Source organism: Pagrus pagrus (assembly GCF_965226575.1).
Source record: "Pagrus pagrus genome assembly, chromosome: 24".
NCBI lineage: Eukaryota > Metazoa > Chordata > Actinopteri > Spariformes > Sparidae > Pagrus > Pagrus pagrus.
This window is the reverse complement of record NC_140206.1, coordinates 11,471,907-11,488,834: the sequence shown is the minus strand read 5'-3', so window position 1 is coordinate 11,488,834 and position 16,928 is coordinate 11,471,907. Positions and strand designations below refer to the sequence as shown.

General features: G+C 44.3%; 2 protein-coding genes across 14 annotated transcripts in view; one reads left to right on the top strand and one right to left on the bottom strand.

Moving 5' to 3' along the window:
- Nucleotides 1–16,928, bottom strand: part of zranb3 (zinc finger, RAN-binding domain containing 3) — a 125,725-nt gene that overhangs the window by 77,520 nt on the left and 31,277 nt on the right. The window contains exons 1-2 of one of the 6 annotated variants that reach the window (XM_084347156.1): nucleotides 1,732–2,032; nucleotides 513–564 (exon numbers count right to left, since the gene is read on the bottom strand). The exons of 1 other annotated variant lie outside the window; for it this stretch is intronic. The gene's annotated coding sequence lies outside the window, so the exon portion shown is untranslated. 4 more of the 6 variants (XM_084347158.1, XM_084347154.1, XM_084347159.1 and 1 more) reach the window with 4 other exon arrangements.
- LOC311253294 (R3H domain-containing protein 1-like) overlaps nucleotides 2,108–16,928 on the top strand; it is a 45,526-nt gene continuing 30,705 nt past the window's right edge. For 7 of the 8 annotated variants that reach the window (XM_084347150.1, XM_084347149.1, XM_084347151.1 and 4 more), the window contains exons 1-3: nucleotides 5,456–5,623; nucleotides 10,192–10,351; nucleotides 14,875–15,076. In XM_084347150.1, the coding sequence (XP_084203276.1) occupies nucleotides 14,915–15,076 (162 nt within the window). In that variant the 5' untranslated portion in view covers nucleotides 5,456–5,623; nucleotides 10,192–10,351; nucleotides 14,875–14,914. Of the gene's footprint in view, nucleotides 2,214–5,455; nucleotides 5,624–10,191; nucleotides 10,352–14,874; nucleotides 15,077–16,928 lie in introns of those variants that run through there. The other variant, XM_084347147.1, reaches the window with a different exon arrangement.

Here is a 16,928-nt window from a genome sequence, read left to right as displayed (position 1 = left end):
GGTTTAGTCTGAATTAGTGGATATTCATTACTATTAGACATTTTTCATCAAATTGATTTCTGAGCTAATATTGTTTTATAATAATGGTGAGAAACTATCCTCTGCTGCCTACTTGCTCTGACAGGAATACTATTATTAGAAGCTGGATGACGCAGTATTGTGGCCGAAGAAAGTCAGAATTTTAGAGAGATGGCAGAAGATGCCCGTCTCAGCCGCCCCCAGTTACAGCAATAGCATTTTATGTGTTGCCTCACCTGGCACTGTCCTGGTCAATCCAGACAACCTCATGTAATTATAGTTATCATTGGGTGTGCACCAACATCCCCACAAAATCATTACTGTGTCTGAAGCAGTAACAACTTCCTATAACACAGTGTCGCCCAGGTAGAAGTTAGAGTACAGTCTGTGTCTACAGTTCTTTGCGAAAGTCATATATTTTATGTGAGGTTAATATCATGTAAGCGGTTGGTATAATATAAAAAATAATTCTTATTGGAATTATTTTAGATTACCTCTCTTTCTTTCATGCTAACATCACTCAAGAATTCATCACCATACTGAATCCTTAAAGAGACAAAATGGAAAAATTCAAGATGAAAACATGCAAAAACTAAAATTATCAATAGAATAATGTGAATAACAGTTCTGCTGTTATGACACGTAACAGCATATATGCAAAGATATATACTGAAGTTAGCATGCTAACCAGCTCGTCCCAAGTCCATGTGCTAGAAGTGTAAACACCAATGTTCCCCCAGTTCTCTTAACTCCCAGTTTGGACTGCTAGCTGCATGGCTAACTGAGCTAACTAGCTATGCAGCTACAGTTAACAGCAGTTAGTTGTTACGCTAGCAATATGCTAACCCCCATTTGTTTTCAATTCGACAGGTTGTCAATTCCTACATATTGCTCCTTTAATTACACCTATGATGCTTCCTTGCATACACTATTATGACTGTGTACTTAGTGAGGCTTATTCCGTAATAACAACTAAAATAATTAATTTGCAAGTTGTTGTTTTTTACAAAATTGCATTATGGTAAGACTTTCTCATCTGGAAGGCAGTATCCTGCAGTTTTCTGTGAGCTAAAGTTATGTATTAAGTTCCCTTCCTTGCTTACCTTTTACTTTATCAGCGAGATATTAGAGGACTTACAGTACAAGACGCGTTGTCAAGTTAAGGGCAGACAACAGGCAATTAATAAACGCTTAAATAGCCTAAAAACTAATTTATAGTTCATTATAATACCTAAAACAATGATGTAGTTAGCGCATCTTTAGCTAGAGCTAGCAAAATAAACCGGAAGTACAGACTTGCCTACGGAAATAAAAGCACCGCTCGTATAGACAGCAAATGAATACACATATTCCCTTTTGTAAGCCCTTTAGCTGTTTTATTTTGAATGTTTACACCGGATACGCATTTATGTTTGTATATGTTGTATTTGACACTGGTTTCTAAACACCCAGCATCCCCTATGAATGGACAAACTAGCAAGCTAACATAAGTATACATGTGTACGTTAGTAATGTGTGTTTAATGCAACATGAACGTTACAGTGTGCTCCTCTAAGCAGAGCCGAATTGGTCACAGACAGTGTTGTTATGATATTGTGACTCGGGAGCACTACTCGGTCACATAAAAATACACGAAAACTGTTGTATTAGTCAAATAAGCCAAATAAGAGGAGAACAGTGGTACTCGTGTATGTGTGTGCGTGGTTTTCCTACCCGACGAGACAGTGGACTGAAGTGCAGCAGTCAAAATGGTTAAAGAAACAGCGGACTGAGCAGAAACATTGAAAAGTTTCGCGGTAAATTCAAGGTTCACTCGGTTTATATACCACGAGACATCCGCAGCACGCAGTTATTATCACTGAGGATCCTGTGCAACTTCCTGACACTTCATGATATAATTAAAGCACAGTTCACCCAACAGTATAAACACATCACATCAGTGTGAAAGGATATGTCAGAGAAATGACGAGACTGGCGTACGAACTCGCTGCTTGCGTGCTGCCATAACGCAAATACTCCAGCAACGACAAGACGTGACATATTTTCAACACCCTACGTGTCGGACGTAAGGAGCTGACGCACTCTCTCCCAGCCTGCTGCTGGACTCCGCCGCCTCTCCTTCACTCCGCCACAAACACTAGCTACTTCACCTTCGGTAGAGACTACGGCTGTGCACCGATTGTAAACCAAAAGCGGTAAGGCAACATTAGATATCTGCAGTATCATGTCCAACATTTACCGGTTCGCGAGTAAAATGTCAACCGGGTAGTTGTAATCATGTAACACGAGCTAGTTAGCAGTAAACATCTCTCTTGCTAGTGCGTGACAGCGCAGAGCGCCGGTGTTTGGCCGTTTTCAAGCGTTAGCAAGCCACAGTGCCAGGTAATAATCGTTAGCTTAGCCCCGACACGATCCAAAGCCAAATGTTGCTCTTTAGCGTTGCCTTGCTCTTCGGCCAAAGTACACACCTCGCAAGCAAACACCGTGTCCAAATTGTAAGCGGCCATACTTAAATTCGGCGTTCGTCCGAAAAACCGAGCAGCAGTCATTTTATAAATGCAGCACAATTCAATAACTTTCAGGCCTGGCTCGACTGTTTCTTTCCTGGTAATATGCGGCAACCAACAGTCTGCACTGAGGTTAATTGTTAGCCATTTTAATAAACGGAGCTTCAGTTGTGTTGTCGCGCTGCTTGGTTAAATGTCTTATCCGCCGAATTTTAGCAACATGGATCGATTATTAGATTGAAATGTCACATGTCGTTCGGGGTTCGTCGATACCAAGGGAACATTAAAAATGCAAAATTTGACATGGAGTCTGGTGCAACGGACTCGCTGTTCTACAGCGAGCCAAAGCTATAGATTACTGGCGTTTAAGTTCCACTGCCCTGAATGATTAATCAGAACAAATACATTTACTTTCGATTGATTCTTCACAGCTTCATCTATGCTGTAATACGAACCGTGGTCTCTTGTCTTTGTGGTTGATTGTCAATGAGACGATTTCTTGGTCGATGTGAGTTTATAATCAAGCCCACGTATCAATAAGGGCATCTAACATTGCGCAGTTACCATATAAGTACCAGGGAACCAAGTCAGAGTTAACTAAATAAGGGCAAAAGGGGGTTAATGTTGTATTTGGTTTGATAAATATAATTATGCAATGCCAATCACTATCAGTAAAATAAGTCCTCTAATGGTGGTTGTATACAAATTAATTTTAAATATGAATAAAAATGAATGGTGCAGTGTAGATTCTCGTATAAAAAGATTTTGTGAAGGAACTAGTATATGTTGTTAATATTACCCACACTGTTTTCAGTAAACAGTAAAAGACCGTAAATCATACATCTATTAAGTCATTCAGTTCTTGTTTAATAAGTAACCCATGCCCAGTACAGTCCCGATGCACTAACCCTGTCAATTATCGCCTCATAGACTTGGTAGGGACTGACAGAGATGGCAGTGAAAGCTCATAAGTCGCCACCACCGAGGCTGAGCATCATGACGGTATCATTTTCATTAAGGTACCAGCGGAGCCTGGTGGGTGGAGAGTGGATGCTGGTTCACTTCCTCCGGCTGCTGTTGCAGAGAGCCGAGATGATGTGTTCATCTTTGCAGGGGCTTGCAACTGTGCTGTCCAGCGATTATGCTACATGTATTGTCAACTGTGTGTATCCTTCAACGTGTTTTGGGAAAATGTGAACACGATGAATTCGCGCGTGTGCATGCAGATAAATACCAACATCTGTTTTTAGTGATGGCTGCAGGAAAGTTGCACTAAATCTTGGCTCAAGCGCTCTCTTGTGCTTGCTTGCACCCCTCCAGAAGGCTTAAAATAAATGCTAGTAATTGTTTGCTAAAACTGTTTCACCTGCGGCTGCTCAGGTCCACCACAGCCGCTACCTTGTTGACCGTTCATTACGCAGGGTTAGGGCGTATTTGGAGCTGATGACATTATCAGATATTGAGGTTGAGGGTGCTGTGTAATAGCTCTCACCAAAGATGTGGCCCAATGACTAAATAATTCATCGCCTTTCCGGGGGGGGGTGGGGGGTGGGATCTCTCTTTCCTCTAATATTTGGTCCGGGCCATTAAATAATTCATCCGCCTATCCATAAATTGTTTGCTCAATCGGTGACCTTTTCGTGGGATTAAGGAAGCACAATAATAAATTCTTCAGAGACCTGGCATAACGAATGGTACAATTATGAGGCAGCGTTGGATCGGATCGGTTGTCGCAGCCCTGGTGTTGGTTGCTAAGTGACAGCAGGAACTTTTCCGCCCGCTGTGTTTGCTGTTAAAGTCTTGAGTGACTGAAAGGACAAAAACAATCACATTATGGCAGTCTAGACTTGGGCTGCGCGCAGGACCTGTTTGCGACTTCCTATGTCTTTGACAGCCTGTCAGTCACTGGCTGATGAGAGTGCTTCATGAGCTCAATTATCACTCTGTCTTCGCTGGATGCGCAGAGGAGGCAGAATACTTGATCTTTAATGAAATAAACAAGCCAAGCGAATGCCGTTGGAGGCTCTGATCCCTCATTGTTTTCCCCATTAAATCGTCTTAAAATCACAAAGAGCAGATTTAGATGAAACAGAGGAGGTTAGGGGTGCGGTTTGATCATGCACAAGCAGCTGCCCTTCTTCCTTCTGCAGATTGTTTTCTAGTGAGCTTATCCTAGGTTTGCCTAAAGCTGAATATTTTATAGCAGTGTTTCACTTGTTCGGCTTCAGTAATGGGTGGTGTTTCAGGTGGCGGCTCTCTCCTCGTCAGTGGGATTAGCCGTAGCCTCTTCTTCTCGTGTGAAAAGCAGGGTGCCAGCTTTAATGGGAAGGTAGCCCAGTGAACAGCTCGGCCTCTCAGCGGCTGTCGCCTCCCCATCGACTCTCCACCTGGTCTTTGAGCACCTAGCTGGCCGCAGTCACACCGATCCTGTCCCCCTGTCCTCTCGTCCTCTCCCTGCTTGCCGCCTCTCTTTCTCCTTTCTTTCTTGCCTCCTCTGTGCTCCTTTCTTGCCTCCCACCCTCCCCGTTTTTCTCATCTTCCTCTCCTCTTCCTCTCCTTCCATCCATCCCATGTCCCTGACTGCCCTTTCCTCCTCCTCCTCCCCCTCCTCCTCCTCCTTCCCCCGCCTCCATCCTAAAGCAGAGTAGCTAATGAAGAGCCCCATTTAGCCGGTGACTTTGGTTCAGTCGGCGCTCCGTATAGCGCCGGCCGGCCTCGGCTGCCGTGACTGGCTGCTGAGGCTCTGACATCACACGGGGGCCAGCTGTTGATTTGGCGCTGTCTCCAAGGCTGGCTGGCTTGATGGGTTGTGGCAGGTAGACTTGTGCTCGCACAGCACTCTCCCTCCCTCCCTCCCTCCCTTCCTCTCTCTCTCTCTCTTTGTGACACCCACTCTCCCTCACCCTCTCCCTTTACACTCCCCGCTTGCCGTCTTCCACTCTCACTCAGTCGAGCGAGCGAACAGGAGGCAGCAGGCAGCTGCCGAGGAGCGAGCTGGGAGGCAACTCCAGCCTCCTCTCCAGCAGATAGTGCCTCCTGTACAATGGAAACTAAACGGTCGAGTAGCAGAAGGGATGGAGGGCAGAGCTGCCGGGCAGGTAGGTCCTGCAGCTACAAGCCACCTCAGGCATGACTCTCACATGCTTCATCTTCTTAATTTTGTTCAACTATTTTCTTTACCATCTCTCCTTTTCATGTTCTACTGTTGCTGCTATATCAAAAGCTGTTTTAAAAAAAAAACACCAAAAGAAATGTTTAATCCATGAGAAAACCTCTTCCCGCACAAGCTTTTTCAGTTCCTTTTTATCATCGCATGGCAGCAAGTCAGCGAGCAAGTGTGCAGCCTTTCTCTTTGGCTTGTTAAACTGAGCGCGACACGAGATTTGGTGTGCTGTCAGCGCCGCGACGCTCAGCGAGCTGAGCCAGAGCTTTTTTTTTCGAAAATCTCCTCGCCGGTTTGCCAGTTGCTGCTTCTGCTTTTCATTACGAGGATAATTAAGCGAGATCAGCCAATAAGGGGCTTCGCTCTGCTTTGTTCTCCAGCCAAGCTCATCCTCTCTTGTCTCCCCCTCGGTTCCCCCTGTTTGTTCTGCAGGTGTTGCCTGCAAATGGACTTTTAATGACTCTGGCAGACTTTTTGAGTTATTCTCCTCTCATAAGGCTCCATAGATTAAAACTGCTAGACTTGCATGTTAGTTTTCGGTGTTTATTGTTTCTCCTCTAATTGCCTAGATTGATATTCCCTGGAAGCTCTCCTGTGGGATAGGTAATGGATTACCTACATGCTCTGCTGTGGATTTAATTTATTAATGCTGGCTGACTGCGCCTCTGCTGCGCCGCGCCGCGCTCACACCGCCTTATGCGACCTGGAGGCAGAGCGAGCAGCGCAATTAGAGGCTCATTTGTGCCTGTTTATGTTTTTTTTTTTTGTTAATTCAGTCTGCGCTATTACAGGCAGTTCCTTAAACTGACACCGCCTCAGCTGGCCTGAAATTGAGGCAAGCAGTGTATGAAAGTGATATAATTTCATAAGCTTTACACTAATCGTTTTCTGGTCCAATTATATAGCTCCCCTGTCAGTGCTTTCCTTGCTTTGCAATTAGCAGAAATGGCTAGAAAATGGGAGATTAGTTACTCAGTTTAGCAAAACACTGAAATCAATTTTATTGCAGCGGCATGAGTGCGAACCAGCATTAGTAACCTAATTAACTGTTTATTTGATGTCTGATTTTATTAGCCCGGGTGCACGTCCTGCGCTCTGCTGAAGCTGATTTATTCTAAATCCGTCCTTTTTGGGGTTTATTTGGAAGTCGGCAATTAATTGCACAGCCGTCAGATGTTTGGCTGCAGTTGCTGTGTTTCCTGTGGTTGAAATGGGCAATTTTTGAACATAACTGGTAATTTTTGTTTAGAAATGGCGAGCAGGTGACAAAAGCTTTCGCCCTCAGACATGACATTACCTTTTGTATTTGCTTGTCTGCTTTTGTTTCACTAAATAGAGCTCTGTTTAGTATTCGACATCTCTGCAGACAATGCCCCAGCTGTTTGGCACCGCTCCTGCCGTTGTCCCTTTTTTTTTTTTTTTTTTAATGTGACACTTGCAGAAAGCTCATCAGCAGCAATAAAGCACGCATTATTTTTCGGCGCATAAATCTGCGACTGCGTGCAGAAAGACGCGGCCACGTCTTGTTTTTTTTCTTCCTCGGGCGCTTAGAAATCATCCTTGGATTTTTCTTCCCGATCACACAGGAAGCTCGCAGAGGTGATGGCTTGTTCTTTTCCACCCCGCGTTTGACTCTCGGGATAGAGTAGCAGATAGAGGGAAGGTGGGGGCCGGGGGGGATTGAGGGTCCTTCACCTGCAGTTGAGCTGGTTATAGCCCAGACAAGAGCCCTGATCCACGCAGAGCTGAGCAGAACAGAACAGAGCGGAGGTGTGGGAGGGAAAGGTCAGCCTTTGCAAGAGTGAATCAGGTGTGTGTGCGCTTGCAGGTGTGTGCGTGCGTGTTCGTGCTTGTGTGAAGGGGAAAGAAAACACTGAAGTGTGCTCGCTCGCCCGTTCCCGCGTGTGTGTGTGCCATCACCAGTAGGCTCTTGTGCGCTTCACAGTGATTGAAAAATTTTCTCATTAGCTCGCCATCGAACATAATTGTCCGTGAGAGTAGTCCGTTAAGAGCCTGCTGTATGATTAACTCGGCTCAGTTGACGGCCAGCCTTATGACCCCGCTGTGGGTTTTTGGAGAATTAATTTCCATCAAGAATATGTATGTACAGCGGAGGGCGTGTGTTGTATACTTGCGATTCCAGCAAATCCCGATTTTTGTCTTGATTTTTTTTTGATTTTTGACGATTATTCCTGTGTTCACTGCAAGTCTACATTTTAATACATTCATGCGTTTGTCTGCAGACGGGTAGGTTTGATGCATCAGTGTGTGTGTGTGTGTGTGTGTGTGTGTGTGTGTGTGTGTGTGCGCAAGCGAGCAAGGCTGCCGTTATGCCGTCGGGCATGGCGATAAAGGTGGCACTGAGGGACGGGTGTGACACTGAACGCTGCCTGAGGGAGCGTCTTTAAGGTTGCTGCGCTCTGCGGCGACTGTAATACCAATGAACCACTCCCTGTCAGCTACAGCACAATACTGGAGGAGGCACAGGCAGGCGGAGCGTCTCTACAAGTTCTCTGCTGTGTGTGTGTGCGTGAGAGCACACGCCTGTGCGTGTGTTTTGTGGTGCTAAGGTGTGTACGAATGTGCGACGACGGTTCCCTGTGTCCGTCAAAACATTTTTTTTATTTATATATATTTTTTTTTTAGGTGTGCATTGTTTGCGCCATTAGCATTCATACTACACACACACAGGCTCAGTGTGAAGCCCCGAAGCCCATTCAGCAGCTCTGGTCATAAAACCTGGAGCGCCCATGGCCAGACTGAGCCGCGCCGCTGTCAGAGCAACTTTTACACTCTGCGTGTGTGTGTGTGTGATAGCTGCAGGACCAGCACCGAATTACTGAGCAGAATCACACTTTTTTTTTTTTTTCCCTCACGCTGGCACTCCTGTTCTCAGCAGCTTCAATTGGCAAAAAAAAATCGAGCCTCAGCACCGAGATGATACTCCTGTCACACTGGAATAACCATGTAGAAAAGGTGCTGGGCGCATTTACAAAAGAGATAAGAGCAGAAGGGTCAAGGTAAGAGCATCTCAGGAAAAGATATTGAAAGGATTACCAACAGACAGTGATAGATTCCCTGGCTGCAAACTGCTTATACTGGGTTGTGTACTCTCCAGATTTAAGCAATCATAAAGGACATCAACACTGATGAATGGGCCTCACAACTGTCCGTTTGCTAGTGCCAGGGAGAAATGCTACAGGCTGCTGCAGGGGACATTTTGCTCGCTAATTTGCTAAAATGTCAGTTGGACCATTCAGATATCAAGAGATCGCATTCCTAAAAAATATAACTCCCGGATTTGTATTTAATTATATCAAGCGGTCCAGTTTCACTCAGTAAGCATGAACAGTCGTAAGATTTGTGGGTGGTTTGAGCACTCAATGCACCAAATGGCGACCGTACAATCACTCCCACCCGTCATCATTGCCGTCTGGCTGCCGGCTCCGAGGTGTCACGAGAAAGGAAGATTAAAAAGTGAGCAGGGATTCCACTTGACCTTTTTTTTTGGCTGGCACCGGGGTCGCACCACCAAGATCATGTTGGGAGCAGCAGCCAAGCCTTGGCACTGTTGGGTGCCAGAGCCAGCGTGGCACCTCGCCCGCTTACCGAGATGGAGATTAGGGCAGGAGGGAGAGGCATACAGGGAGGAAAAAGGAAGCCAGAGGAAGCGTTGGTTATATATATTGCTGCAAGGGATCTTACAGCGTCGAGTAATAAAATGCATGTTCCTTCTATAGACCAAACGATTAATTGAGTAACAGTCCCTAGGTTCGTCGATAGTGAAAATATTCGTTAGTTGCTGTCCCTGATATGATGTTTATCATCCCCCTTGGCAACTGCTGCCAATAAACTCGAGCAATAATGTCATATTTTCAAAACCTAAAGGTGGAACATGGCTAATTATGGCAGCAGTTCAGCCGAGTACAGCGCATGGAAACATCCTGATTTGGTAAGGCAGCTGGAAGTCGCAATCACAGTATCAAAAAAAGAGCGTTTCCTCCAATTTCGTGTCATTATTTGGCAGCTCTGTTGGTGCTGGCGTTTTCAGATGTGTGCCCTTTCCAACCAGTGTCACCCTGTAGTTCAGCAAGAAAGGAATTTGCTGGAAAATAAGAGATTGTACGCGAGACGATTTGAAATTTATGTGCCACCAAATGGCAGAGGATTTTCAGCTGAGAAATGCTATCTTCCCCCGCTGCTCTCTGAATTCCTAATGCTTGGTTTTACGAGGTTGGCAGGGGTGCCTTGTCCTGTTGCCTCAGCCGCACTCCCATCTCTGTGCTCATCCATTATTTATGGCGCATAGGCACGCATAGGCCCAGAAATACACACTCGCCACCCTTTTACTTTTTTTGCTCCGGCACACAAATATTTCAGAGTTGCTGACGGTCCTGACTGCTGTCAGTCCAGCGCGACCTCAGTGTCAGTGCGGCTCCTGACCCCCGACCTCTCTCACCTCCTCACGCCACGGCGCTAACCCCGTGCCTCTCTCGGTTGCAGGTCAGCAGGGGTCATGAGGCTGTCGGAGGCCCTGGTTGCTGTTCAGAGCAGCTGAAGCAGACATGGGCAGAGAAGTCTCGAATGGCATCGGCAGGCTCGGCCTCATCGACTTCACCAGCCATATCCTCCTTCGCCACAACCACCACTGGCAACGCAACAAGTACGTCCCGTTTGTTTAATTTTTGACAAGAATAGTCAGCCAGGGAATGTGATAGGCTTAAGTCAAGTTTTAGACCAATTTTAGCTAAAAATGTTGGGAAAATTGGGCAAAGTTTCAGAAATTGGGCACAAGAAAACATAAATTAATGTACATTTCCAACCATGTGAATATCAGGAGTTAGCCTCTGAGATAAACGGCTAGTAGAACCAATTCTCCAGTCTGGTGCCGTTAAACCAGTGCAGAAGAAGAGGGCGCATCAAGATGACGTCATCGAAGGAGTGCCAGTCCGACCTCAAATGGAGAAATGTACAAAACATGATAGACATACAATATTGGAGTGTATTTCTATTGTACTTTTTGTATTTCCAGTGTTATTATGTCTAAATTGAAAACACCTGGATGGAAACGCACTTAAATAGATATTGGAAACATGGACAAAATGACCAGGTTGATGATAATCCCATTTATTATATCCAGTGTTATGTTATAAGATTCAGAAATCACAAGGTAAGAATATTTCAAGATTTCTCACATGATTCATTCAGATATGGACACTATAAGCCACAATCTAAATATAAAGCATTGTGTCATGAGACGAGCAATGATTATAGCCCTGGTTACAAATGAGTCACTTCACAAGAACATAGCAGGATATACTGTAATATTTTATCACTTAGCCACAAGATTATGCAATTTCCTGTTCTTCTGACATGATGCCCTTATTTTACTCCCCAAATGCACATTAAACCCTGTTCCCACTTATAGTTATAGTTACTATCTACAGAATATGAAGAAATAAAAGTTTTGACATTTTGTCAAAGACATCTATGTACTGTGTTGATGAGATATCTAATGAAGTTAGTATGCTAACCAGTTAGCCCCAGGCCTGAAAACCTCTTTCTTCTTGCAATCCAAAGCTCCTGCTCAAGCTCAACTCTCACTTTCGCTTCTCTTCTTTGAGCCAATTTGAGTCTGTCCACATTAACACATGCACCATGAGGAGGCAGCCATTACCAAAGTGTAGTTCGATGAGGTACGCTTTCTAGAAACTGAGTGACGACTCAGATATAAAGATATTTTAAGAAACTTTTTCGTTTTTTTTAAACCTTTCTGTTTTTAAGTCTCCAAACTACAGTAAACTACTGTGTTTGTACATTTATGTAATCCTCCATCCCAATTGGATGCCTAGTAGACCTTTAACAAAGTGTTTTTAAAGCACCTGATCAAGCACATTTAGTCTACAATTCACATGATTGCTAGTTGCTCGAGTTCAAACTTTCTCTCTTGCTACAGCATCGACTGATGAAAGCAAATAGCCATCATGACATTGAATGGATGATGGGAGCCATAAATATATATTATAAGAAAAATATGTTGAAGTCAGTTTTCAGTCTCGCTCATAAGAGACCCGTTTGCTGCAGACCTTTCCCTAATGCAACACTAAAGATCTAATGATGATCTATATTACTTATGCAGTCAAAACATCAGGGATTCTTAACACGCACGCGGCGCAATTACCTCAGCCACGAGAGACGAGAGACGGTGAAATTTGAATGCATCAAAGTCTGAAGCCAAATTTAGTCCAACGCTCCAGTCCCACGATGAAATGTGTTTGGAAGAATGAGTGATTCGGTGAGGGACAAAACAGCTATCTATCACAAGTTTGGCTCTTGAAAATATCTGTCCAATATTGCAAATCTTCAACAGGGCGACTCAAGAGACTTCACTCATCAAAATGTCAGCAACACTCTAAATATTCAAAGGCATGCGCGGTACTCTGGAGTATTAAGCTGTTTTCCTTCAGAATGTAAAAATAATGTAAAGCAGCAGCCGGCGTTGCTTTTGTCAAACCTCTGACAGGTCATTGAAATTCAACATCTGACTCTCCAGTGCCCAGCTGCATTTAAGCTAACCTCTTAGCCTCGCCCAGCATTGGGTTAGCGCTACATTTGCCTGGCAGAAGCGCTCAGGAGAGAGCGGCGGACCTCACTAGAAGTCAATTACTGTGACATAGAGGAATTGGCTGCCACCTTTTTAAAGAGAGCGGCTGCCGCACGCCCGCTCAGCTCTTTTGGGACGGAGATAAACAATCAAGTCTCAGGCAGCCACTTTGCTGCTCAGCGATCAGATAGGAAAATGGCTCTGATCACCGGCGGGCAAATAGGTTGAGACCCCCGCTGATTGGTGCGGGCCGGAACACACACGCAGCCGGTCACGTACACACTCGAGCGCGGAGTAAGTGCTGTCATGTGTGGATCCAGTTTTGATGTGCAAAGTGAATTTGATGAGCCCGTTTCTAATTAACCTATTAATCATAGCTCTCATGTACCAGATGTCTGCCCTCCCTGCTAGCGCGTATGCGTGTATCTGTGTGTGTGTTTCGCTGCATGGGGCCTGACTGCATAATTAGGGCATATCAGCAGGATGAACTCGCACCATGGCTTTAACATAGGGAGGTCATGGTTTTACATAGAGATTTCCTCAGAAATGGACCATTGGTGCAAAGCTGCAAATGTTCCAAGATTGGCAATGATTGAGAGTTCTTTTATTTTGAAAATTACGCTTTCAACTCTGCTGACATCAGCTTCAAAAAGTCTCCATGTCTTACGTACAATGTTTGAACCAGAGTCATTAACGTCACCAAAATGTGGGTCTTCTCTAGAGTGAAATTTGCACACTTGAGCTGTTCGCATACAACACGCACACCAAGGATTTGGGGGGTAAACTCAGAATGTGGAACTTTCTCAGTGTGTGGTAATTCAAGTTTTTGGACGGCTGCACATGGAAATGCAATTAGAAACAGCCTTTGGGACGTTAATCAAATAAAAGCGCAATTTATCTCTTCACACAGTTTTAAATTATTTAGGCTGCTACATGTTTTTGCTGATGATGAATCACAATTTTTAATATTCTGTAAATGAGTTTGCCAAATTAAGTTCAAAAGTCTTAGTCTGCACCCACAGAATAAGACCTATCATGTCCATGTTTTGAAATGTAGCAGCTCAATCTTCATTTCGAACTTCAGTTTTCCAATTGGTGGTGTTCCAAAAAGAGGTTGGAAGCAGGACACTTGGCCCTCCACTCCTCCTTCAGACAGACAGAGACGTCAAAGTTAGGTTTTTTTATGGAGAGAGACACTGTAATCTGAAGCAGTTTGGTCCCCCAGGAGCAAACTGTCCTCCTGCTGTGTCTCGTCCAATCATGTCCATTGTCTGTAGCCGAACAGCTGCAGAGCTGTGAGAGAGCACAGACAGAAATTAGTGACTGATGACCACAGACTGGCCCTCTCCTCCTCCTCCTCCTCCTGCCTGCTTCTTCATAAACCTTCTCATGGTCTACACATTAACAATGGCTGAATTCCATTTATATATGGAGCCATCAGTGATGTTACACCTGTCTTTCTACAGCTATAATGTCTAGAATGAAAGCATTTTGTTCAGCTGCTCCGTGGTAAATCAGTATCTTCACACTGCGGCAAATCACTGTTTTTACTCCTGCAGTATTGTAGCTTTCTCTTTCAAACTAAAACCCAAAAGAAAACCTGAGGCGAGGTAAACAGTCATTACTAAACTCTCCTCAAGCAACAAAATGGACCTCACTACGGGTGAAGAGCAGGTGCTTTGCTGTGTGCCTGATTTAATGATCCAGTGTGAACAAGTAAGTTTTATTAATTACTTATGGATATATAGCTTTCTACATGACACGTTTATTAATTACTTATTTTTTTTTACATTTTTAAGATGCTAGATTTAAGGATTTTATTTGAAAACATGACAAAATTAACTAAAATGATCCAAAGAAAATTTAAGGAATAACAGTTTTGACGTAATGAGGTCTACGTGTTATGTTGAAGAGAGATTTTACTCACCATACGGTCCACTCGCTGCATAACTAACTGCGCTAACCAGCTAACAGCAACTAGCGAGTACTCTGGTAATGTACCCACTATTTGTTTTGCAATGACTATGACAGGTGGTCAATACTGATATACTGCACCTTTTAATGCAGTGGTACACTAAACTTTATATTTTGATTATCATTCTATTTCTTTTTGAATAATGTATTATCATTTAATCACACAAACTAATGTTTAGCCATTTGCGATATAAACCTTTTTTAAACTGTGTCTCCTACACAGTCCGGAGAGAAGGATGAGGACAGTGGCTGGAGGTCTCCACATCCATTGGACACACCTCAGATTCCCTGCTACTCATGCATTGATGTTGACCTCCTGACTTTTGATATGCTTAATTCTGTGTCTATAGGTTGCTATTTTGCCATTTCTGAAATAATAAATAAAAAACACATCCTATGAAAAAATGTGTTGAATACGTTAACTTTGTGATGTATTTAATTAATTTGTATGTTCCTGTTGTTCGAGGCTTTCGAACCTAAATAAAAGGCATCCAAGTAATGGAGAACTTCAACCTGTGCAGCCTCCCAACTTTTTTTTAATCATCTGTGATTCTGCCCTGTAACTTGTCAAAGAAAACCTCCCTCATGGACACCTCCATCTCTTTCAGGTTCTCTGTATTTGCCAGCATCTCCCAGTAAGACTTTGCAATGAGAATGTCCGACACGGTTGACACTGAAACGATGAAGGTCTCAGAGGCTGCCGACACGGTGTCCTCACCGAAAGACAACAGCGCCACCAAGTCCGAGGCCACCGACCAGAAACAGAGCGGCAGAGACGACCACGGCAGCAACAATAAGAGGGATGCACAGGTAAAAAAACTCAACAAGATTTATGTTCAACCTAAAAATTCCTCTTTCGCACACACAGCTGACAGACTGAAAAGTGCCCAGACAGTCTTTTCAGCGTTTCCTCAACCCTTCTCATAGACATCTAATCAGGAAGGGTTAGAGGTGTCAGCAGCCCGACCGAAGCTGAGGACACTTGACACCTCACCAAACTCTGTCACTTTTCTTTCACACTCATCTCCATGAACATTCACTAACAGTCAACGTCAAACACCAACTGCCCTGGGGATCTCCTGTCACCTGCGGCATTCAGGATGATTTCTTCCCACCTGGCAGAATTATTCCTGAAAAGCAGAACATGCCCAGACTGAAATAATAATGGTGGATCGACTCTGTCTCAATGCGGCACCGAGGTCCGTCAGACACAGAGTCTGTTCACTGGCTCTTGAGAAAGTGTGGAAAAGATAATTTGTGGAAACCAGTGAATCTCATGTATTCTCAATGGGAGACATTAAAGCAGTGGATCTCCTGGGGATTCAGGGCAGCTGAGATCCCTTTCAAATAAACTGCTAATTAATTAGGTCTCTGTGTCATTGCAACAAATGTGCTTTGGGACCGCAGGAAATTTGCACTTGTTAATTTAGCTTTTAAAGTAAAACCGGTGCCGGCTGGTCCGCGCTCGCAGAGGAACGGCCACTAAAAAGCGAAAATGGTGTGAAATCTCCTCGAGTGTGGTCAAGGAAGCAAAATCCAGGAAAGGAAAAGGATTGTCTCTTTGGCCGCGGCCTAAAAATAGGATTCAGGCCAATCTGGCCTTGTGGTTGCAGGCAGGCAGAGCGAGGGAGTCAGGCAGGCAGATAATCTGGAGCTCAAATCCTGGCTTATCTAGCAACTTCCTGTGTCTGTGTTACCCCGAGGAACAGAATGACACCAGCATGGGGGAGCGGCAGGGGAGAGAGGGAGGAAGAGGGAGGAAGGGATGGGTTGTAAGAATGAGGGATGAAGGAGAGGAGGAAGCTAAAAGAACATGAGACATAATATTGAAGACTGAAGGAACAAAAACAGGGAGGAGAGAGAAGAAGAAAAAGAAGCATGAAGATGAAGTAATGGAATCATTATAATTATTATTATTATTCCTTAAATCCTTCTACTCAAATGTGAATAAAATCGACATGGGTGGCAATAATTTAAAGGTGCACTATGTAGTTTTGGGCACGACATTTTAATCATCTTTATTGACTGATATTTTATGCCTAAACAAGTCATAGATGCTGTTTCTATGCTGCCTTGATTGGGAGCTCGGAGCACTGGGGTAGAGTTTGTGTTGTTAACACTGCTAGCACAAGAGCTAGCTTTCTAAAGCTAAAAATTCTTACGCATTGCACCTTTAAGCAACTGACTCTGAAGAATCCTGGACAAAGGAGGGGAAATTCAAGGTGCCGTTATCTTGTAATTTCCACTCGTGGCCACAGAGGCCGCTGTTAAGTAAATATTATAAAAATCAGCAGTGTCTTTGGAAAATACTGAACTTCTCACCATGTAAAACAAAACTCTGTTCCCCTGGCTCCACATCTCACCTTAATTTGACTTTGCGTGTATCCCTGCCTCCTATAATGTCTTTTTGTGACCTCTCAAAATGTAGGATGAATCTAGCTACTTGCTCCTTTCCCTGAAACTCACCCTGGCATAATTATTCCGTGGTCTCGGGATATGCCATGATATGCTGACGGCACTGAACCCCCTGACCTTTCCGCTGGTAATTTTCAGCAGCGGAGGAGGTGAAGCTAATTCTGTCGTTCTGTGCGAGGGCATCGGTTAAACGCCTGAAACGTTCATTGTGGGAGAAATGAAGGAGGTTAGGGAAGTGGGATAAGAA